This window comes from Trichosurus vulpecula, chromosome 4 (assembly GCF_011100635.1).
Source record: "Trichosurus vulpecula isolate mTriVul1 chromosome 4, mTriVul1.pri, whole genome shotgun sequence".
Taxonomy (NCBI): Eukaryota; Metazoa; Chordata; class Mammalia; order Diprotodontia; family Phalangeridae; genus Trichosurus; species Trichosurus vulpecula.
Genome location: NC_050576.1, coordinates 161,246,780 through 161,270,371, shown reverse-complemented (window position 1 = coordinate 161,270,371; position 23,592 = coordinate 161,246,780). Strand labels below are relative to the sequence as shown.

Here is a 23,592-nt window from a genome sequence, read left to right as displayed (position 1 = left end):
GGTGGAATCAACCAATTGGGTTTCTTGGTGGGCGGGGCAGGTGGTGCGGTTGTATTTTGGCGGTTAGACTTTGACATGGCGAGCGCTAGCGGGAGTAACATCGGCAGTAGCAGCGGTGAGATGGCGGGAGGCGAGGAGTCCTCCCTGGCCGAGGGGTCGTCTACCACTCACATCCCAAAGGTGAAGGTTTTGGACACCGTGGTGGACACTTTTCTTCAGAAGCTAGTGTCTGCCGGGAGGTAAGAAGGGGGTACTGAAATCTCGCGAGTGCTTGAATCGTAGAGGCCGTACGGGGAGGGAAGGAGGTAAAATGCAAATCTCGCGAGATCTTAGCAGCCGCAACTCTCACGTGGTTGCCTCGTGGCGGGGCTCGAGCTTACATTACCTGTAGGGGGCAGTGGGTCCAAATTGCATAAGATGCGTTAAGTGGCTGACGTCACGAGACATTACGGGAAGGTAAACTGCGCTCAGGAAACCGGAATGGGGGCCGAACCACACACCAACTGGTTAAGTACCCGTCCCCTACGGCAGAGGGCTCTTCTGCCCTAGACTCCTCCCAGGAGCTTCTCCAGATGACCAATGGCCGAAGACTTAACGGCGAGCGTTGGGGAGTTTGTGCACTTGGAGCTTTCCGCATTCACAGGGTCAGACCCCCAAAACGTGCCAGGCAGTAGAGGTACAAAGATGATTCCCAGCCTTCAGCAGTCTGATTAACCCAGAATCAGCGCTGCCATCCGTTCAGTTCAACATACACCAAGCACCCACTGTGTGCGGGATGTTGTGTTAAGTGCTGGGGATACAGAGGCAAAAATGCAACAGCCCTACTCCAAGAAGCTTCGGTTTGCAGTCTCCTCGGGCTTTTTATCCCGTTCCCATCTTTTCTCCAGCCGCTTGCCTGCTCCCCCGATTCATGTTGCTCATCACTCAGGGGTGCAAAGAAAAGGAAAAATCAGCTCCTGCCCTCGAGGAGATTCCATTCTAGTAGGGGAGACACACACACACACATAGGCAAATGCAATATATTTGCTGTTTAGTTGTTTCTGACTCTTCCTGACCCGGTTTGGGAGTTTTCTTGGCAAAGATACTGGAATGGTTCACCATTTCCGTCTCCAACTCATTTTACAGATGAAGAAACTGAGGCAAACAGCGATAAATGTCTTGCCCAGGGTCACAGCTAGGAAGCGTAAGGCAAACTTAGCCTCCTCCACAGAGGGCAGCATTTGAGCTAAATCTTGAAGGAAAACAGAACTTGAGAGGCGGGGTCAAGAGAAAGCATTCCAGGCATTGTGGACAATTACTGCAAAGGCATAGTGTTGGGTTAGGAAAGTGAGGAAAGGCAAGGAGGTCAGTGTGACTGGATCATGGAGAGCATGAAAGGGAGTAATGTCTAATAAGGCAGGGAAGTTAGGTTGGAGATATAGAGCATGAAGAGCTTTAAATGCCAGAGGCATCTATTTGACTTTAGTTAATAGAAAGCCTCAGAAGTTGGTTGAGGAAGGGTAACATAAACAGAACTAAGTTTTAGGAAAATCACTTTGGTAGCTGTGTGAAAGATGGATTGGAAAGGGGAGAGGTGGGGAGAGGCAAGGAGATGAATTAGGAGGCTACTGAAAAGAGGGGAAAGGCCTTGAAGGTCTGAACTAGATTAACTGACATGAATAGAGAGGAGGGGAGGGATGCAAAATAAGTTGTGAAGGCAGAAACAGCAAGCTTTGGCACCTGAAAGAATATGTGGGGTGAGGGAAAGTGAGAAGTTGAAGATGTCCTGAGGTCTTGATGGTGACGTGAAAGGATCACCTAAGGGTGGTCAGGGGTGGAGATAATGAATTTGAACTGTTTGCTGAACAATTCATGATACAAGACTCTGGTTTCATGATAAAAGCTGGTTATCTAGATATGGGAGTCATTTGCATAGAGATCTTTGAAGCCAAGGAGTTGATGACATCATCAGGTAAGAAAGTATAGAGAAAAAAAACTTCCCTTATCTTCTCACCTCCCTGCCACCCAAAACAACCCCACGCCTAAAAATCCTTTTAAAAAAAAACACCTAAACCCCTCCATTTCACTCCCATCCCCTGAAGCTATCATCCTGATTCTCTTCTCTCTACCACCTGACTCCCAGAAGGGAATGTACACACTTTTTGTGTTTTCTCCCACCTCAGCCTGAAGTCATAGACTCTTAAAAGGGACCTCAAGAGGTGTCTGTTCCCACCCACACTTGAACATCTCTGGTACAACTTCTCTCCACATGGTCTTCAGCCTTGGAAGACTCCTGTGAGAAGGAACTGATTTCCTCTGAGCTGAGACCATCTCCTTCACTTTTGAATAGCTCTAGTTGTGAGGAAATATTTCCTTGCACAAGGCTAGATTTGTCCCTTTATTACATCCTTGTCTTGTTTCTAGTTCCTCCCATTGGGGTCAAACAGAAAACAAGTTTAATCTCTCATCCATTTGAAAAGAGACTCTTTTTTCAGACTAAACATCTCCAGTTATTTCAAACCTCTTCTGGCATGAATGTGAGACCTTTCAACTTCCTGATTGCTCTTCTGTGGACATTATCTAGCACATCTATATCCATCCTAAAATGTAGAACTGAATGTACCCCACATGTGTGTGCTAACTGGGGCAGAGTACAGTGATACTATCTCCTCACCAGTTCTAGACACTAATCCTTCCTGCTTCCAACCCCAGCTAGAAAATAAAACAAGTAAAACTACTTTTTTTCCAATCTAAAACTGCCTTTTTCAAAGTTATAAAAGATTTTGAAAGTGGTAAATCCAATCATCTTTTCTGAATCCTCATTCTTTTCTACTTCTCTTTAGCTTTCAACACTGTTAACCACCCGCTTCTGGATATTCTTCCCTCCCTTGGCTTTTTGTGACACTTATCTTTATTTCCCTCCTTCCCTCTACTCCTTCTTCGTCTCCTTTGCTGGGTCATCCTCCATCTCAAGCTTATTAAGCATGGGTGTCCCCCAGGGCTTTGTCCTGGGCCATCTTACACTGTCTGAGCTCATTAGCTCCCATAGATTTGACTATCATCTCTGTGCAGGTAAGTCCCAAATTTATATATCCATCCTTCATCACTCTCCTACTGGATACTTCTTCCATTAGGAGATCACATAGGCATCTCAAACAGTACTCATTCTATATTTTCCCCCAGACTAATCTCGCCTCTAAATCTCTTCCCTGTTTCTGAAGTCCCCTAACCTGAACTAACCTACTGGCCAACCACCTTTGCAAACTTTTATTCTTGACTTTGACTCTCTTTCAAGCCCCAGGTTCTTCAGTTAGTTGTTAAATCTTGTTGATTCTTACATCTCTTCTGTCTGTCCACTTCTCTCCTCTCACACTGACTTTACCTTAGTTCTGTCCCTCATAATACCTCGCTAACACTATTGTAATATTCTTCTAATTGGTTGCCTTTTTCCATTGTCTCCCCCCTCTAATCCATTCTCCAGAGAGCTGTATTCCTTAAGAATAGGTATCATCATTGAATCCCCTTACTCAGAAATCTTCAGAGTTCCCTGTCACCTCTATAATAAAACCAGACTCCTCAGCATGGAATTTAAAGCCTCTACAGCCCATCTATCCATTCAGCCTTATTTCACATCATTTCCTCTTCATCAAGTCTTTATTCTAGCCAAAGTGGCCTACTCTCTATTCCTTACACACAATATTTCATCTCCCACCTTGGGATTTGTTCTGGGCCTCCCTCTGCTCTCCCATCTTTTAGAATACCTAGTTTCCTTCAGGGAACTTATACCATCACATACCATCTCCTATTCAAAGCCTTCCTTGATTTTTCTGGTTGTCTGTGACCTCTCCCTCCTGAAATTGTATTTATTATGTGCACATTGTAGCCCCTCTTTAGAATGTCACTTCCTCGAGGACAGGGACTGTTTGATTTTTGTTTTTGTATCCTTCGTGCTTTGCACAGAATTCAGGAAGCATTTAAATACCTGTTGTGTGAAAGAGAAGTTAGGCTTATTCTGTTTGACCCTAGAGGGTAGAACCAGGAGAGGGTAGGTGGAATAATAATAATTGTAGTCAACATTTATGTAGCATTTACAAAGCGTCTTGTATTATTATCTCATTGGCTCCTTAGAACGAAACAACCCTGTGAAGTAGGTGCTGTCAGAGAGATGAACTGAGGATTGATCTAGGGGAAAACCTCCTGGTGATGGGAACTATCAAAAAGCAGAATGGCCTGCCCAAGGAAGTAGTATCTTTTCTCTCGCTAGAAGTCTTCTGGCAAAGCTTAAATGATCACTTTCCAGACATGCTGTAGGCAGCTAAGTAGTGCAGTGGATAAAGTTTTGGGCCTGGGGTCAGCAAGTCCTGCCTGAGACACTTCCTTGCTGTGTGCAAGTCCTTTAACCTCTGCCTCAGTTCCTTCACCTGTAAAATGGGTCTAAAAAAACCCCTACTTCCCAGGGCTGTTGATTAAGTGAGATAATATTTGTAATGGGGCACACAGTAGGTGCTTGTTAATTGCTCATTCTCTTTTTCTCTCTCTAGTGGGGGATTGTGTTTAGAACCAGGTATAGAGTTGAGGTTGGGATGCTGCTGTGACTTAATTTTCCCACAGTCACACAGAGAGCTAGCATTGCAGCCTGACTCTCCTGACTCCCAAATGAAATGCTCTTTCACGCCTTAGCCTTTTTTACTGGAGCTGTTCATGAGGAGCAAAATGGACTCTGGAGCTTCACTCTTGTCTCAGCCCCTCACTGCCCCCTGCTGGGCTTACTTTGTAGAAAAGGGAAAGAGGAGGAAGAAGCCAAGGATAGGGCAGATTGAGTACTTTAGTCCCTATATCATCAGCACAAATCTTTGTGGAAATCAACCATTCTGTCTGCATATTGGCACATAAGGGCTGCTGAAGTGCAAAGAAAAGCTTAAGTAACGGGCCTAAAATAATTGACACTGACTTTAAAAACAAAACATTTTGAGTTTTATAAAACTTCTAAAAAAAAGAAACCCTTAGTTTAATAGTAAATTAAATGCATTAAGTAAAAAAAAATTGTTTTTAGCTCAAAAATTGTTTTTTGTCTTAGTTGCTTAAACTCAGTAAATGTAGTTTAACAAAAAAGAAACTTTTTTTTAAGGCCTAGGTCAAGCTTTTCTTTGTGCTGTTCAATTTACAGAGTGCTTAGTCTGGGCTCTTTCTAACACTGGATCAATAAGATTCCAGGTCCCCTGTAGAGATAGGGAAGGGGAGGCAGAGCCTCAGCCAGGAGCTTTGGCAGAGATGCACTTGGGTTCACCATTAGGGAAAGCCTAAAGCTTCACCTTTAGCCATCTAGCACTTGAGGTACCTGGTGTCCTCCTGATGAAAAGGGATGACTGGGCAGAAGAGTGACACAGTGAGCTCTTCCCATCATTTACACACAGGCCTCTTTCCACAGCCCTGAGGCTATGCCATTCAAATTCATTTAGTAACTCACCTTTGACCCTTATGTCAATCATTCACCAATCTATTTACTTGCCTAGTGCTGTGTTGGACTCTGGATACAGCAAAGAGGTTTAAGACATAGTTCTTACCAGTAAGGTGTTTACACTCCAGTAGATAGAATATTCTTGAGGGAAAGAAGGAACCTCGGGAGATTTCCCAAAATGTGTTATTTCCCTCTCCCTGCCTGTTCAAAGAATCTAAAATGGAACTTCCAATTTTTTCCCATTCTCTGTTGCCAGTTAAGTAACTGCTTGCTTTTCATAGCCATTCACATTTGGTTTTTGAATTTGTGTGTCTCCCTTGTGTGTCTCCCTTTCCTCCACAGCATAGAGACAGTCTTAACCCTAAGGGCTGGGGAGATAGGAAGAGTGATTATCTATACTGTTTGCCATTCTCTGGTCACACTCTCTACACATGCATGTGTGTGTGCTCATGCTCGTGTATATATGTATGTATACACACATTATAAATGCACAGTTAGATACAATACACACACACACACACACACACAAACACACACACATACACACACCCCTCTCTCCTTCAGCTGACTTTAGGAATATAGAGCTGAGAAGAAAACATAGTTTGAAGCTCAAGCTCTTTGCTCACTAGTCCTGAGAAGGGACTAGGAGGATCAGAAATTGACCCATCTCCAAAAGCTAAACCAGACTTCAGCCTACAATTACCCAGGATGAGGTATCCTCATCTTCTCCTCTCCAATCCTCTGCAGCCACAGACTTTGTTTCTAGTGGGACCAGATGCAAACAGCAATTTGGTTGTATTGGTTGTTTGGGCCTTTGCGTGGGTCAACAAGATACTACTTCTCTAACCAGAAAGTGGGAATTTTTTGACCCATATCCTGTATATCGTTCTTTTTTTATTTTAAGCAATGAGCAAGCCCCTCAGGGGAAGCAGTATAGATCTAATCTGAGATAATTCTTAAATAGAATCTTAGAGATCATCTTGTCCCGACCCTTTATGTTACAGATCAGGAAACTGACATCCAAAAAAAGTGACTTAAGTGCTCCAGATCACGCAGCAAGGTAGTAGGGGTGCCAGGATTTAAACTAGATGCCATGAATCCCACTTATAACACTCATTCCAGTGGATTTCGTGGAGGATAGCTGATCTTGTAATTCTCGCTTCTTGTACGGCCCAAATAGAGAGGGAGCAGAGAGAGAAATACATAGCAGTGTTATCCCCTCAGTGTTGTGCTATTGTGCCTTTTATCTAGAATGGACCCATGCACCCTGTCTCAACATCAGATTGTAGAGTAGGGAATGTTTTGGCTGTCAGCGGATCTCGTAAACATTGGTTTGTTTGTGAGGAGTTTGACATTTAGGCGCTTATTAGAAGAGGATTACAGTACAAAGGATTGCCTCGTTCCCTCTGGCAGCATGGACCCTTCTGGGGGCAGTACTGTGTCACTTCTGTTTTAGAGTTGCATGTGGGCCCTTTGCCCCACTCCCATCCCCAAGGTGCTTTTCCTGACTAAATTTTAATGTTTCTTGTTGTCAGCAAGGTATGGTGGTATGAAAATGTACTATTTTGTAGTAGTCGGTGGAGTAGGAAAGAGAACACAAAGTGTAAGAGGACAGCAAAAGTAGCTCATTTAATTTAATTCTTTGTGTCTGAGGAAAAAGAGAGCTAGAAACACACTTCACTGAGGGGTGGGGGTTGTGATAAGAAAGCCACAGATAATTGAAATGTACAGAGAAATAATTTCCTTCCCTCAGTCCCCATCCTTGCATTTGCTCAGAGCTGCAGCATGGATAGGTTTAAATTTCCTTCTTTCCCAGCAAAATGAGCATAAAGCAGGGAGCAGGAAAAGTGAGAACCTGGATCATCTGCCCAGAATCTTCAGCCCAGAGATGACTACTGATAGAGAGAGTTGTAATCAAATCAGCAGTTGTGCCTTGTAATGGTGATTTAACTCTATTTTCTCATCCCTTTGTCCAGTTATGAGCGATTTGCCAAGTGCTACAAGCGCTTCTACAAACTCCAGCCTGAAATGACACGACTAATTTATGAGCAGTTTATAACTCAGTTGCAGACATCCATCCGGGTAAGTAGATAAGAAACCCAGCAAATTCCCTTGGTTTTCCGATTTTGCCACTCAATTTTAAGTCCCTTGAGGTTAGGAACTGCATCTTATTGGTCACTAGGCCTAGTGCTTTGCACATAGTAGATAATTACATATGTTAGTTGGATGAGGATGAGGAAGTGAGGTGCATTTGAGGCTGTGTGGTGTAGGAGAAAGGACACTGAGTCACAGTAACCTCTGTGACTTTGGGAAAGACCTCTTACCTCTTTGGACTTAGACTGGATGACTTTTAATGGCTCTTCCAGCTCTAAGTCCTATTATCTTTTGAACAGTTCTCTGTAGTTATTGCCACTCACCTTCTCAGCTGGTCAACTGATATCACTGGTAACTGATGACCATGGTGTACCTAGCCCTTATATGCTCCTGGTGGTTGGTACAGTAGACAGGTACAGAAGAAATGAAAGATGATGGTATCTGTCTTCAGGGGACGGTGAACTGGAGGGATGGAAAATGTGCCAGAACATATTTCTCTCTGTGAGTATGGAAAAAATGGAAAAAATCCCGAACATTAATTGCTATGAGGTTAGAAGCATTGATACTTTATGACATTTAATTCAGTTGAGCAGGTATATATGGAGCCCTTACTATGTTTCCAATCCTGAATTAACTATTAAGTATTATTGGGAATACAAAAGCAAATGACATGATATATTTTCTAAAGTAACTTGTGCTTCAATTAAAGAGACATAGAAAAATTAAGACAGGAAAGAATGTTTAAATAATAAAATGGATGGTATGGACTGAATTTAAAGACAAAATCCATATAGACTAGAATCAGTGAAAGCTTTGTGTTGGAGTTTTAAAGAGTAGGGTAGAGTTGGGGCAGCTAGGTGGTACAATGAATAGAGCACCAGAGATGGAGTCAGGAGGATCTGAGTTCAAATGCAGCCTCAGACACTTACTAGCTGTGTGACCTTCGGCAGGTCACTTAACCCTGTTTGAAGAAACCCAGTTTCTTCATCTGTAATGGTCTTTACCAAAACAACTTCAGTGTCTTTACCAAGAAAACCTCAAATGGGGTAGAGAAGAATCAGACAGGCCTGAAACAACTGAACAACAACAAAAAGGGTTTGAAATGTCAGAAAGGGAAAAGGAGGGCATGTTAAGTGGAGGAGGAGGAGGTGGAGGAGGAATCACAATGTCTCAGAATTGGAAGGTCCCTTAAAAGTTATCCAGCCCAACTTGTACTTGAATAGGAGTCATTTTCTGGCATCTCTGAGAGCTATTCATACAGCCTCTGCCGGAAGACTTCTAATAAGAATGGAAAGCTCACTGACTCCAGGACCAGCTTGTCTGCCTTGGACAGCTCTGCTTCTCCCTGTGGGTTTTCCATGCTGTCTGGTTTTCTGTGTTTTCTACCTATTGTTCCTGGTCCTGCCTTCTAGGAACAAGCAAAACAGTATCATCTTTCTTCTATACCAGAGACCTTCAGTCCTTGAAGAGAGCTGTCTCATCCACACTAAAGCTCCTCTTCTCCAAACTAAATATTCCTGGTTCTTTCAAATAATCCTCATACGGTGTGATCTCTTGTCCCTTTAGCATCACGATCACCCTCTTCTGGATGTGCTGAAATTTATCAATGTCCTCCCTAGAATGTGGGGAAAAACTATCCTGGCAATAGGGAAAGGAATGTGTTGCTAAGTAAGAGGTGATAGTATTAGTCAGATAGAGGGCCTTAAATGCCAATAATTTGTAGACTTGGTCTGACAGGCATTATGACACCAGTGGAGATTTTTGTGTACTTCTTCCATATTGTTCTGCCTCTTTTCTATATTGCTTTGCCTCTTTTCTCCCTTACTCTCAGGAAGAAATTTCCACAATTAAGGAAGAAGGGAACCTAGAAGCTGTTTTGAATTCCCTTGATAAGATTGTGGAGGAGGCTGAGGACCGAAAGGAGCCAGCATGGTGAGAACTGATGGCTTAGAAGAGGAAGGGAATTGAAGACCCCCTTGTGTGGTCACTTTCAGGGAATGTTTGGATTCTCTTCCAAATAGCTGCAACTCAGAGGAAAGGGTGATAAAGTAGGCCTAATCATCATTATAATTAATAATCATTATAAAGCTTTTATATGTGGTGCTTGACAGATAGTTATACTATGCCGTGGTCCCTGCTGTATGAGAAACATACTGACATAGAATGAGCAGGGGCCATAGAATAAGAGTAGTAAACTAATATTTAGTTTAACATTTAAGTATTTTCACCATACAGGGTATCTCAAAAGTCTTAATGCAGTTTTAAACTTTATTAACTTAAGAAGAATTAAAGCTATAAACTTATAAAAAATCACTTGAAAGCTTATAATTTCTTTTATACTGATTTAGTTCTGTGAATATTGTTTAAAAAGTTTTTAATTTTCATGGATGACATTTTTTCAGACCAGTAGAAGGGGTTCCTCTTGCTTAGCCACTGCATTCACCTGATCTCTCCATTAGACTTGTGAGATCACTTCAGAACTGTCATATATACATCAAAACCTTGTTTTTCAGGTGATCTTAAGGCAAGGATTAGACTTAAGGCTAGGAGGAGTTGATTGAGACTAATGGGGAAGGATTATGGAATGAGGATCTAATGGAGCTTCTAGCTGCAAAGATTGCAGAAGAAAGAGAAGCTTCAAATCCAAGGTTCTCTTGATCCACTGAGAATCAGCTAATGAAAGTTTTTACAAAGTTCAAAAATAAACTAGAGACTTGGGAAATGTTTAACAAAATAAGAATACAATAAAACATAGATAATGTTAATATGTGGTTTTCTAAGTCAATATGCAACCCATAGGGGAGATCTAGAAGGAGGAGGAAATATGATTCCAGCTCTCAGGAGATCCAAGTTTGATGAGAGAGACAGGATGTGCCTTGGAGACTGATAGACAAGGGTATAATGCAGCCAGCTAGAACTCCAAATACTAGTGGAGGGTAGAGGGACAGGAAGGGAACCATGAGTAGGGAAGGGGCAGTGTGGTGAAGTTTGGAAAAGGAGGATGGAAAAATTGGATCAGTCCTAAATGAGATGAGGGAATTGGAAAGAACATGATGATGGACTTAATAGAGGCAAAAGAAAGAATATCTCTTAGGATGGTACAAGTCAGGGGCCACTAGGCAGGTCTTCCCAGGTGGAAGAGTCTTTTGTGAGGTTATTAAAAATGACAGATTGTAGAAGGCAATAGAAGAAACCTCAAAGCCCTAGCTGAGTTAGGCTTGGACACAGGAAGTAATTAGTCATTAGGAAAAGACAATACCCTCCCCTCTCCCTACCCCACCTCCACCCCAGATTTCTTTACCCCCTTTGTTTATGTTGCCACATCTGGATTTCCTGCCTAGGCGCCCCAGTGGGATTCCTGAGGATGATGTACGCAGCACTCTGATGCCCTACTTCTTACAGCAGCAGTCATCCCTGAAGCGACTGGTCCAGGAGCAGGAGAAAGAGAATGTCAAACTGGCTGAAATGGTCCTGGAAGGGCGGAAGCAGGTGCTGGAGCTACAGCAACAGATCCAGGCCCGGAAGCAAGCGTGGCAGGCAAGTGTCCTTTGTCTTCTCCTTTCCACTGCTAGTGGCCAGTGGAGTTCCCAAACTGATGATGTTCTGAGGAGGATAGTAACAGCTCTTACTGATATAGTGCTTTACATGTTATTTCATCTGATCCTCAAAATAACCCCATGGGGTAGGTAGGTGTTGTTATTGTCTCCGTTTTACAGCTGAGGAAACAGAGGTAAGTGACTTACCTAGGGTCACACAGCTAGTAAGGGTCTGAGACCAAATTCTGAACTCAGGTTTTCCAGCACTCTCTATCTGCTTTGCCACCAAAGCAGAAACTTCATTATAGCTAACAAGGAGAACAGTTATAATTATATATGTCAAGAATGCCAGCGTAGGACTCACAGCCAGTGCCTCTCCCTTCCCTGTTCTCATTAGTCATTTGGCATTTGGACGAAGCTTATCTTATTTCAAGAACGTTTACATGGGAGGCATGATGAAAGTTGAAAACCAGTACACAGTGCATGTGTGTGTCCCCAGCCTCAGAAAAAAGGATGTGCAGCTCCTACAGTAGGGATAAGGTATGCTGCCTATTTCTAAAATGGGGGAAGAAGTAAAAGAATATTATCTACCCCAACACAGACAAAATTCAGGGCTCAAGACCCTTCATGGAGAGGAGTGAGGGGGAGATCTTTAAAAAAAACCAACTCCAAAAATGCAAGGTGGTCAAGACAAGGCTGAGTGGGATGTGTCAGCGAACAAAGCTGTCCTGGTGGCAGTCATGATCTCAGTGTTCTGTGTCTGGGTGAGGTCACATCTGCAGCCTTGTATTAGGCTCCAGACCCTACCTTTCAGGAAGGACCTTGGTAAAACAGAGAGCATACAAGTAAGGGCAGCCCGAATGATGAAGGATCATGCTATATCAATCAGTCAGTGAGCCTTTGTCAAACACCTGAGATGTTTTAGGCCCTGGGGACACAAGGACAAATGAAATGGCCCCTGTCCTCAAGAAACTTCCATTCTATTGCTTCAGGGGCAGAGGGAGAGAGGAGGAAGACTTTATATACACCTACAAATATTTACAGAATATACACAAGGTAACTGGGGAGGAGGCCCCTACAGCTGAGGATGTGGCTCAGGAAGGGCATCCTGGAGAAAGTGGTATTTGAGCTGAGCTTGGAAGGAAACCAGGGATTCTCAGTGGTAGAGGTAAGTGGGGAGTGTATTCCAAGCATGGGGGATAGCCTGGGCAGAGGCTGGAGATAAGAGGTGGATTAGTTCAATGTGAGGAGCAGCAGAAATCTAGTTTGGACCATAGCGTGTTGGAAGTGAAGTAGTGCAGAATGAGGCTAGAAAGGCAGGATGGAGGCAGATCGAAAAGGACTTTCCATGCAAAACGGGAGTTTGTACTTGGGGCTAAGGGCAATAAGGAGCCACTAGAGTTTATTGGGCCAGGAAATTACAGGGTTAGACCTGTGCTTTAGGAAAATCACTTTGACAGCAATGTAGAAGGTGGATGGAAGAGGGGAAGTGGGGGAGATGAAAGAAACCAAATGGAGGCTATTAGAATAGTCCGGGTGAGAGGTTGTGAAGACCTGACCTATGGTGATGATTTTGTGAGGAGAGAGAAGTGAATGGATGCAGAAATAGAAACAAGAATGAGCAAATCATAGGATCTGTGGGGTGAAGGAGAATGATTGAGGCTTTGAACCCGAGTGACTAGAAGGATGGTGCTTCCCTCAGCAGAAACATGGAAGTCTGGTAGAGAGCTAGGCTTGGGGGAAAGGATAATGAATTGTATTGGACATGTTGAATTTTAGATACCTATTAAACATGTAGGTCAGGATGTCATAGGCAGTTGGTGATATGGGACTAGAGCTTAGAAGAGAGACTAGAGTTAGGTATATAGATTTGGGAGTCATCTACAAGAGATGATAGTTAAACCAATGGGAACTGATGAGTTCACCCAGAAAGGGAGTACAGAGAGAGAAGACAGCTTAAGGCAAAACCTTAGGGTACATCCACGTTTAGAGGGTAGGATATGGATGATGCTTCAACAAAGGAGACTGCAGTTAGATGGAGGAGAAGAGTCAAACGAGAACTGTGTCATGGAAACTCAAAGAGAGAATGTCCAGGAAGATAGGGTGGAATCATGGTTAGTCTTTACACTAGTCAGAATTCTTAAGTCTTTGATTAGTAACTTTAGAGACAGCAATTTCTGTTGAGTGAGGTTAGAAGCTGTATTTCAGAGAGTTGAAAAATAAGTGAGAGAAGAGGAAGGGCAGCAAGGAACACAGGCAACTTTTTTAGGAGTTTGGAGGAGAGATATTGAATAATAGCTCGAAGGCATGGTGGGGTCAAGGGAGGGTTTTTTATGTCAAGGAAAACCTAGACGTGTTCATAGGCAGTAGGGAAGTCCTAGGCGAGAGAGACAGAAACACAGAGAGAGAAGATTAGAGAGGGAGAGGGGAATGATTTAGGGTAAAATAGACAAAAAGAAATGGGAAGGAATGGGATCATAGGTACATGTAATGAGAGGAATCTTGGCAAGGAGAAGGAATACTTCTTCATCAGCACTGGAGTAAAGGAAGAAAGAATAGAGAATCTCAAGGCATTTTGAGATGTGGAGAAGGTGGCACCTCTCTTCGTAGACTGTATGAGGCAAAATCCTTAGGAGACAGATGTTGGAAGGGGAAGGTAAGAGAAGGATGAGAGAAGAAGTTTGAAGAGCTGCTGTCAGGAGTTCAGCAGGAAGTCAGTGAGAAATCTCCTGTACGTAAATGATCTCTGTGATCTGGAACCCAGCCACCCATGACTACTGGCTGAAGCCCAGTGTCTGGCAGGTTGCTGGGGAGCCACCACTGAGGTTTGTATTATCATTAGAAGCAAAGCAATCCTGATCTTCCCATGCCCACTGCTGGAGATGTTTGGGTGTCACTTCCAGCAACACCTCCTGTAAGAGTGTTGCATGCTCCAGAGAAGTGACCCTTGCCATCCTTGCCTCCCAAAATTAGAACCATCTTCTTTGAGAAGTGAAGCTTAAGTTTAGAAAAAGTTCTGATGTATGTTTCTTTTTTTAAAAAAGGAAAATAAAAGCAAAATACCAAAAATGAAGGCAAGAACCCACACTTTTTAAACTATTTGTCACTTTTGTGTTTTCTAGAAGCCTCAGTAACTTTATTTTCTTTGTATTCAACAGAAACGAATAAGCTTGGAATAGCTTTTTTTTTTTAAAGAAAATCAATTAGGTAGGAGTAAAAGGCTTGCCTCATTGCAATGAGATTAGATAACATAAATTTGTAGTAGGCCCAGTCTGCATGAATGTGTGACTTTTTCTAGCTTCATTTAACCATATGTGAGTGGGTGTGGATGAGGCAGATGAGAATAACCTAGGGTGGGGACTTGTAAGACGTCAGGAACGATAGGACACGGGGAACAAGGGATTCAGGAGTAGAAGGCAGTGTCATATTGTACTGGTTAAATAAAGGTTATAAAAGGAAAAAAGGAAGCTGAAACAGGAGTGATGGTTTGGGAGGGCCCTCAGAGATAGAGCAGCTGGAGGTCATAGTTAAGGTTGAGTGTGTCATTAATAGGGCTGAAGCATAGGAAGAAACAGAATGATATGATGGTATTGTTACATAAGGGAATTTTAGAATTCTTGGTCATGGAAATGGAGTAATGATTTGTGGGTGAAAGTGAGATTAAAGTTATGGCTATCCCTGTGTGTGTTGGATGTGGAGTGGGAGAATAGGTTATGGGAGTCAAGAGTGAGGAAGTAACACCAACATGCATGTTGAAAACTCCAGGTATAAGAACAAGAATTGGAGTAGAGGGAAAGACTGGGGGGCTATGCAATGAACTTCATGAGAAAGTAGGGAAAATGATCTAGGTTGCAGGAGATGACTGCCCCCAGGATCTGGATTGAGTGACATATTTGGATAGAGTGAACCTCAAAGGAGGAGAAGCTGCTGAGTTATGATGTCAGGGAGAGTGTGGAAGTGACAAAATGGAGCAAGAAATAGTCCAACTCTTTGAGAATCAGTATGTTGGGGGCAGGGTATGAGAGAGGATGCAACCAATGCCAGAGTTTCCTAGGTTGCAGCATCATGTGATATGAGACTGGACTTTATGAGTTCTAGAAGAAAGGAGCACAAGAAGAAGAGGTACAGAATCAAAAAAGACTTGTTAATGATGGAACACAAATTCCAAATGCTGCAATGGAAGGGGATGGCACACCTGGGCTAGGACCTGGGAGGGATAGGGGTGACATAGATGGGTTTGAGTGAACATGAAGTGGGGAAGTGTGGATGGACTCTTGGGCAGGCAGGGATTCAGCTAATATCAGGAGAGTTAAGAGGTGGGAAGAGCTTGTGGGCTAGGCAGTTCCACTGATGGCAGTAGATGATTGGAAGCTCATGGTGACTGTTATGTCTGGGCTATCTTAGCTGCTAAGTGGATGAGGATTAGTTAAAGGAATTGTGGATGAGAAGGGAATGGGGCTGGAAAAGAGAAGATTGGGGGCAGCACAGGGAAACATGGTAGCTGTCTTCAAGGATCTGAAGGTTGGTCATCTGAAAGAGGGACTATACTTGTTCTGTCATTTCTAGAGGGCAGAACCAGGAATGAAGAAGTGCATTTATGCTTGAGGTTAGGAAGAATTCCCCAACACCTAAAAGTGTCCCAAAGGGGGATGGGCTGGAGTGCTAAGTACATAGTGAGCTCCCAGGCCATGTATGTTGTAGAGGGCTTCTTTTTCAGGAATGGTTTGGACTCAAAGGCCTCTGAGTTATCTTCCAGTTCTGAGATAGTAGGATTCTGTAAGGAATAATTTTGAATGTCACTTTGGTAGAGCTTTGAGATAAGTGAAAAGATTAGATCAAAGAAGGTGGTAAATAGCTGTCATCTTTTAAAGAGGCCTTTATTAAGTATTAACAACATCCCCTTGGCATATAGTCTGGGAGATCTGGAGTTAAAAGCTTGTTTGTTACCTGAAGCAGCAGAGAGAAGAAGCACAGGGACGCTTATCCAGATGGGAGAAAGAAAGCCTTTGGTTGGTAATTGAAGATGGAGGTGCTTAGAGTGGAGACAGCTCCAGAGGTGGAGCTGGTTGTGATTGACAGTGACAGCAGAGGAGACAAGCAGCAACTGAAGTCATTCTTTCTAATCCCTCTGGAGGCTGGGATCAGGAGACTAGTAAGACTTATCTTAGCAGCTTTCCCTCCTGTGTCTTTGGAGCATAAAATATACCACCTACCCACCCCATCCCTTAGGGGGATGGGCAGAGATTGATTTCTTCATTTTCCTCACCAGTCTGTTGAGGGAAATTGTTTTCCATTGGTTTATGAGGTGTTAAGAATGCTATTGTTGAATGTAGGAGCTAAGAGAGCAGAGAAACAGGAAGAAGTACCGCAAGCTCCACTCCCCCTCCACCAAAAAAAATGCCACCAAAACCCCTTACAAATAGATCTAGAAAGTCTACCAGACTGACCAGACTGACTTCTGATCAGGAAATCCTTGAAAAAAATCACAAAAAGTCATTTTTCCAGCCCAGGTTAGCATAGACAGAGAGAGGTCTGTGGACACTAGGGATGGGGTCTGTCAAGGAGGGAAAGAGCAGGCTGCAAATGCAGCACAGAGGGGCTTCAGCTTGTGCATGGTGCCAGAACAGGTGCTCATGGGCACTTCTGCCACTGCCCTGTTCTAAGTCATAGATTCAGGGTGGGCAGAGGAGGGGACCTGCACCTAGGGCTGACATTCCAGGGTAAGAAGGAGCCGTGAGCCATAGGCTGTGTTCCAAGAGAGGAGTGAGATCAGAAGCAAGCAGCTGCTATGTCTCTGACCCCAGGAACCGAGCAGGGTCTCAGTTCTAGCCTTCAGTCCAGTCTGAAACCTGCAACAGAGTAATCAGGGCCGGAATCCCAGGCCAAAGGGGAGTCTGCGCTTTAGTCACTCTAAACCCACAGAATTTTCCAACTGGTTTATAGTGGCTGAGTCCAGCAGAAGTCTATTGAAACTCCATACAAGGTGAGCCCACAGACCTGTTGCTCAGACCCAAATCCCAGGTAGGAAACTTGTAGACTCAAACCAGGGAGACAGTGATCAGATGTTACTCTCATTTAGACCACTTAGGAAGCCCTGAAAGGTTGCCAATCCATAACCTGAGCTGTCCCTGAGATTCTGGAATCACATAACACTCGGTATTCCTAGAAAGCAACAGTAGAAGCAGCCCAGACGTTCCCTTCATAAGTACAGAGCCTGGACCTAATATAAAGTCTTAAGTAAGGAAGTAGCTGGAAGAATGAGCAAACAAAAACAGATCCCATCATAAAAAGCTGTTATATAATGGCATACACAAGACACAAACCCAGAAGAAAAGAATGACTCTAAAACATCTGTAGTCAAAGCCTCAAAGAAAAACTCACCTTGGGCATAAATTAAATTAGAATTCCTGAGAGAGATGAAAAAAAATTTTTTTTAAAGGGTCAAACCATTTTCTTAAATGAAATGAGAGCACTAGAGGAAAAATTGGAAGAGAAAGGAGAGCTATGAAAAAAGAATTAGAAGGGGAATTAACAGCTTAGCACAAAAGGTATAAAACCTTGCCTGAACAACTGACTCGCTAAAAATTAGAATGGACTAAAGAGAAGCTGATGACTCCATGAGACTAGAGACTGAAAAAATAGAAAAAATATAATGTCTTTTAGCAAAAACAACTAATCTTACCAATTGAGAAGAAAAAAATTAAGATTCATCAGTTTTTGTTTTTGGGTTTTTGTTTTGGTTCTCTTTCTTCTTTCTCATGATTCATTCCATTGGTCATAATTCTTCTTTACAACTTGACTATGGTTTAAATAAGTTCAATGCGAAGTTTTATGTAGAAGATATATCGGATTCCATGCCATCTTGGAGGGGGGAGAGGGGAAGAAAAAATCTGGAAGTCAAAATTATGTAGAACCGAGTGTTGTAAACTAAAAATAAAAAATCTCAAAAAAAATTCATCAGACAAATACTCTGCCCTACACGCACTGAAACACATGCAGACATTCCTGGAAACCACCATAAAGTAGATTGTTGACAGGTAGGTCACATTTCCTCACATTTTGCTTATACATTTGTATAAGGAAAGTCTTTTTCTTTTAATTTTTTCAGTTAACAAACATTTTTTCCCTCCCATGGAAAAGAGGAAAAAGAAATCTGCATTTTCAAGCAAAACAAATTCCCTCATTGGCCACGTCCAAAAATCTACATTTTATCACCTCTCTGTCAGGGTGTTAGCATGCTTCATCATTCATCTGGAGTCATGGTTGTCCTCAGGTTGGTTATTGCATTGATCTTAGAACAAAGGACAAAATGGAAATTAAAGGATCCACTCGTCACCTCCTGAAAAAATACTCAAAAAGAAAGAATTCAGATACCAAGAAGCCACAGTCTGGGTCATACAAGATTAAGAAGTCACAACCATAAAGAAGCAGAGAGCTCAAAATAGAATATTTCAATAGGGCAAAGGATTTAAGCTTACAACCAAGAATAACATACCCAACAAAACTAAGTATAATTACAGGGTGGGAGATGTTTTGTTTTTCTTGCTTTTTTTTGGTGGGGAGGGATATAAGAGGGAAAGGTAGATTTTTGCTAATTAAAAAAAAATTAATTTAGAATTGACCCCCCAAGAAGAGAATGATTTTAATATGTTTTCCTGTTTTTTTAGTGTAGTAAAGTTAAATGGTTTTTTAAAATTCTGGTGATATGCTAGACTGGTAGAGTCTGCTCTGGTTGGGGGCACACTGAACCCAAGAATAGAGAGTCTCTGTTGCCCATAAAAAACCAACAGCACTAATGCAATTACTAAGTAATCAATCACTAAGGCTTTCCTAAGAGTCACGGTGTCTTAGACTGGAAAGGTGACAGTCCCTCTGTAATCTACCACAGGGCTGTCCAACCACAGGTTTTCATTGAAACAACAGACAATATATTTTGATTTGCCATTTTAGTGAGAGCTCAGCTTCCTTTACTAAAGCATTTATGTAAATTTCTATGCTTGTAGGCGGCCGATAAATTGCACTGCGGCTGCATTTTAGATGGCCCTGATCTACCATTTTAGATGGCCCTGATCTACCATTGTCAGACTCTGTTGTGTTCATGGACAACACATTCTGGGGAAGTGCTGACAAATGCAGTGTCCAGAGGAAGGCAGCCAGGTTGGTAAAGGGACTTACGATTATGTTGTATAAGGATCAGCTAAAGAAAGTAGGGACATTTAGCCTGGAGAAGAGGTCACTTAGGAGGAACTTAATAGTTGTCTTCGAGTATTTGAAGCACTGTCATCTGCAAGAGGAATTATGTAGATTTATTCTGCTTGATCCAAGAGGACAGAACTAGGAGCAGTGGGTAGAAGTTGCAAAGAGGCAGATATAGGCTTAATGTAGGAAATTATGTCCGTACAGAGCTGTCCAAAAGTGGAATGAGCTGCCTCTGGAGGTGATGCGTTCCCATTCACTGGAGGTCTTCAAGCAAAGGCTGGATGAACACTTGTTAGAAAGATAATAGAAGGGTATTCAGAGTACATCTTTCTCAACTCTGGTTTGGACTAAATAACCTCTGAGGTCCCTTCTGACTCTCAACAATTCTACGCCTATGAAATCTTTTTTTTTTTTAAATATGCACTGTTGCATTTTTAAAAACTTTTCTCTGGGACCAAGCTCTGTTATTGTAACTACAGAGTTCAGTTTCATAGTGTTCATTTAAATGATTTTAGTCATTGACTCATTTAATCATTTAGTCATTGTTTTCCTGGTTTTCCTTTCTTCACTTTACATACGTTCATATAGGTCTTCCCATTCTTTTTTCTAAATTTTTTGGATTCATAATTTCTTACAGCTCAGAAAGATTCCATTACATTCACGTGATTCTATATATTGTGGTAAACATAAACATAATCCTATGGTTAGATTTAAAAAAAAAACAACAGCTGCCCAAGTTGAGGATGGAGAAGAGGTGGCGAAAAAGATGTATGAGAAGACATAAGGATTTTGTGCACTGTGAGCCCAGTAATGTGTTGGTGTTGGAATATGGCATCCAAAGTCGGGGTGGGAGAGTGAGAGTCCCTCTAAACCCCACCCTGCTCACACATCACTTTGGTCTGCTCCACCTGTTGTTTCCTGCTCTAAGGGCCATGTTTTAAAAAGAATAATAAGTAAGCTCTCATGCTGCTGGGGTGGGGGGCTCCCCCATTATTACTTTGTCATAGCTCAGGGACTTGCATAATTCAGTGAGACTATGAGCGATGCCATGCAGGGTTACTGAAGACAGGCAGGTCATAGTGGAGAGTTCTGACAAAAGGTACATAAACAGTACTAAGATGATAAAAGAGATGACATTGGAAAATGAGCCCCTCGGGTTGGGGCTACTGGGGAAGAGCAGAGAAACCAGAGACCAAATCACCAACATTGGCTGGATTATGGGGGGAGCTAGGGGGTCCAGAAAAACATGTACTTCTGCCTCATTGCCTACCCTAAAGTGGGGATCACAAGAAGATGCAGTGAGTCCTCAAAGAGCTGGGAGTAGCAGATCATCTTACTCGTCTCCTGAGGAACCTGTATGTGAGTCAAAAAGCAATGGTTAAAACCTGAACTTGGGACAATTGATTGGTTTAGGATTGGAAAAGGAGTGCAACAAGGCTGTTTATTGTCACCTTATGTACAGAGCGCATCATGCAAAATGCCAGGCTAGGTGAATCAAAAGCTGAAATTAAGGTTGTTGGGACAAATATCAACAATCTCAGATATGCAGATAATACCACTCTGATGGCAGAAAATGAAGAAGAATTAAGAAGTCTCTCGAAAGAGGAAAGTGTGAAAAAAGCTGGCTTGAAGCTTAACATCAAAAAAGCTAGGATTTTGGCCACTGGTCTCATCACTTCCTGGCAAGTAGAGGAAGAAGAAATGGAAGTAGTGTCAGATTTTATATTTTTGGGCTCACAAGATCACTGTAGATTGAGACTGTAGTCATGACATTAAAAGATGCCCCTTAGAAGGAAAACTCTGGCAGATCTGGACAGTATACTAAAAAGTAGAGCCATCACCTGGCCAACGAAGGTCCATATAGTCAAAGCCATGGTATTTCCAGTAGAGTCATAGTGTCTTAGACTAGAAAGGCTATGAGAGTTGGACTATAAGGAAAGCTGAGCACTGCAGAATCAACGCTTTTGAATTGTGCTGGAGAAGACTTTGGAGAATCTCTTAGACTAGCAAGGAGGTCAAATCAATCAATACTTAAATTAATTCAGGCTATTCACTGGAAGGTCAAATACTGAAGCTGAAGATTAAATACTTTGGCCGCATAATAAGAAGATGGGACTCACTGGAAAAGAGCCTGATGTTGGGAAAGATTGAAGGCAAAAGAAAAAGGGGGCAGCAGATGGTTAGATAATATCATAGATATGATGAACATGAACTTGAACAGACTTAAAGAGATAGTGGAGGACAGAAGGGCCTGGTGTGCTCTGGTCCGTGGGCTCAGACACAACTGAACAACAACAAAGACATTCTGTGTCTTGAGGAAGGGGAGCAAGATGCGGTGATTGAACGAGGTCTCCAAAATGTCACTGAAAAGAATTGGGGATCCCTTGGTTCCATCAGGAATGCTTCTCTCAGAGAAGAGGAGACTTAATGGGGACATGATCCTTGTTCTAAAGTATTTAAAGGACTGTCCTGTGGGAGAGGCTTAGTCTTGCTAGGGCAGGAAGAGAACCAATGTGGAGAAGTTACAGGGAAATATATCTCATCTTAACCTAAGGAAAAACTTGTCAAATATTAACACTGTCCAAAACTGGAATGGGCTGCCTCAGAAATGTTGTAGAAGGGATTTGTGATTGAAGTATGGTTTACAGTAAATGGTCATGATATTTATCATGATTTTTTTCATATATTGGGCCCTCAGTGAAGATGGAGCAAAAGATCCTGCCTTTGCTGTCTAGTGTATATCCAAGTCCAGAATAGAGGCTCATAGAGGGAAAAGATTTTATTTTTCTGTCACTCTTGTATTGTTTTTCTCTTTCTCCATACACAGGCTCTTAGTAAAAAACAGAGAGAGCTGGCAACATTGTTGGAAGACCCAGAGTGAGGAGGCCAGTCAGCTGGACCCCAGCCTTCTAATACTCTCAAGACTCCTTGTCTTTGGCTTTGGAGGGATCCACATCATCTGGACAAATTAAATTTAGTGAGATTCCAATGGAAGTAAAATCTACAGGGGCTGAAACTCTGACCTACTTTGGCAGGGGAAGCCAGCTAAGAAGAGGGCTATAAAATGCCCACTGATCCAAGAGTGGTAAAGGGATCAGTCAGAAACCAAGGATGCAGGTTATGGCAGCCTCTTCATGTGTTTTGGGCTTCTCTGGTGCCATTCATCCTGCTCTCCAACTCCACTTGTGCTTTCCTTCTGTTTCCTACTACTTTGGAGTAAGATGGGAAACAGGTTTTTGCTCATCTCGTTTATTCTCATCTTGGTTTGGATTTCAATATCTCTTTCTTCACTGAGCTCAGCACAGTTTGCCCTCCTCCTCATGTCCCTCTCAGTCCAGACTGCCCCAGCCACAGAGTTCTTGAATCCTCTAATCATGGAATCTGTTTCCAATCTCCCACTGATTGCTGCCTTGCTGGCCAAGCTGTTGCCCTGTCATGTTCTCCCCACATCTGTAAATAAACTTCCTACACTACACTGCCATCTTTCCACTCCCAAGAAGTTTGCCCCTGTTGGCCTCAACTGTCTCCGATTTGCTGTCCTTACGCTAGTCCCCAGGCTAACATGGAGCATTTGGATCCAGGACCTTGAGTTCCTTTTGCAAGTAGGACAGTCTGGCTCCAAATCAGTTTTCCCAGTCTGTAGAATCTAGAGCCTCCAGGTCTGGAAGATAAGATAGACCTTAACTCTAGTCCTGATACTAGAACATCTGGGATTTCCCCAACCCCCAGTTCTATCTCAATGACTGTAGGCATAGAATTTTGTCATTTTGTTTAACCTTGCCCCTCATCCCACCTTTCTTGTTTTATGTTTGGGCTAATTGAGAATAAATCTATTTAACTTACATATCTTGTTGTAGTCCTCGTGCATGCAGATAAAAATAAGTTGACACTCTCCAAAAGGCATCTTTCTCCTTTATTTTAATTCCTCCTCACCGTCACTCCCCAAAATAAGGCCAGAGTAAGAAGCAATAGGATACCCAGATAGCAGGAGAATAGATTCATTTACATGTTTATTAAGTCTACTCTACACACAGTCCCTCTAAGTAGCTTACAGTTTAGTAGGGGATGAGACAGGCATAACAAGAATGCTAAGTTAGAAAGAAAACTTAGCAGCAAGGACTTCCACAGAATAAGCCAGAGAAGTGATGATTTCATTTCTCATAGTTACTGGGAAAATCAGGATTAGATTGGAGTTAACCTCCATCAGTGGCCAGTTTCTTACCTACTCCTTTGATCCCAGCCCATTACAGTCCAGCAGCCCAAGGAGAAAAAGTGTTTACTTGGTAAGTCAGCCAAACTGTCTCTCCTGCCTCCCTCTAGGGTTGA

At 42.6% G+C, this 23,592-nt stretch overlaps 1 protein-coding gene across 1 annotated transcript; it reads left to right on the top strand.

Moving 5' to 3' along the window:
* Nucleotides 1–40: 40 nt before the first annotated feature.
* PMF1 (polyamine modulated factor 1) lies at nt 41–23,108 on the top strand. The gene is made up of 5 exons (XM_036756136.1): nt 41–239; nt 7,414–7,519; nt 9,363–9,463; nt 10,873–11,068; nt 22,094–23,108. The coding sequence occupies exons 1-5, from the start codon at nt 76–78 to the stop codon at nt 22,145–22,147; spliced, it is 621 nt and encodes a 206-aa protein (XP_036612031.1). The 5' UTR covers nt 41–75; the 3' UTR covers nt 22,148–23,108.
* Nucleotides 23,109–23,592: the final 484 nt, after the last annotated feature.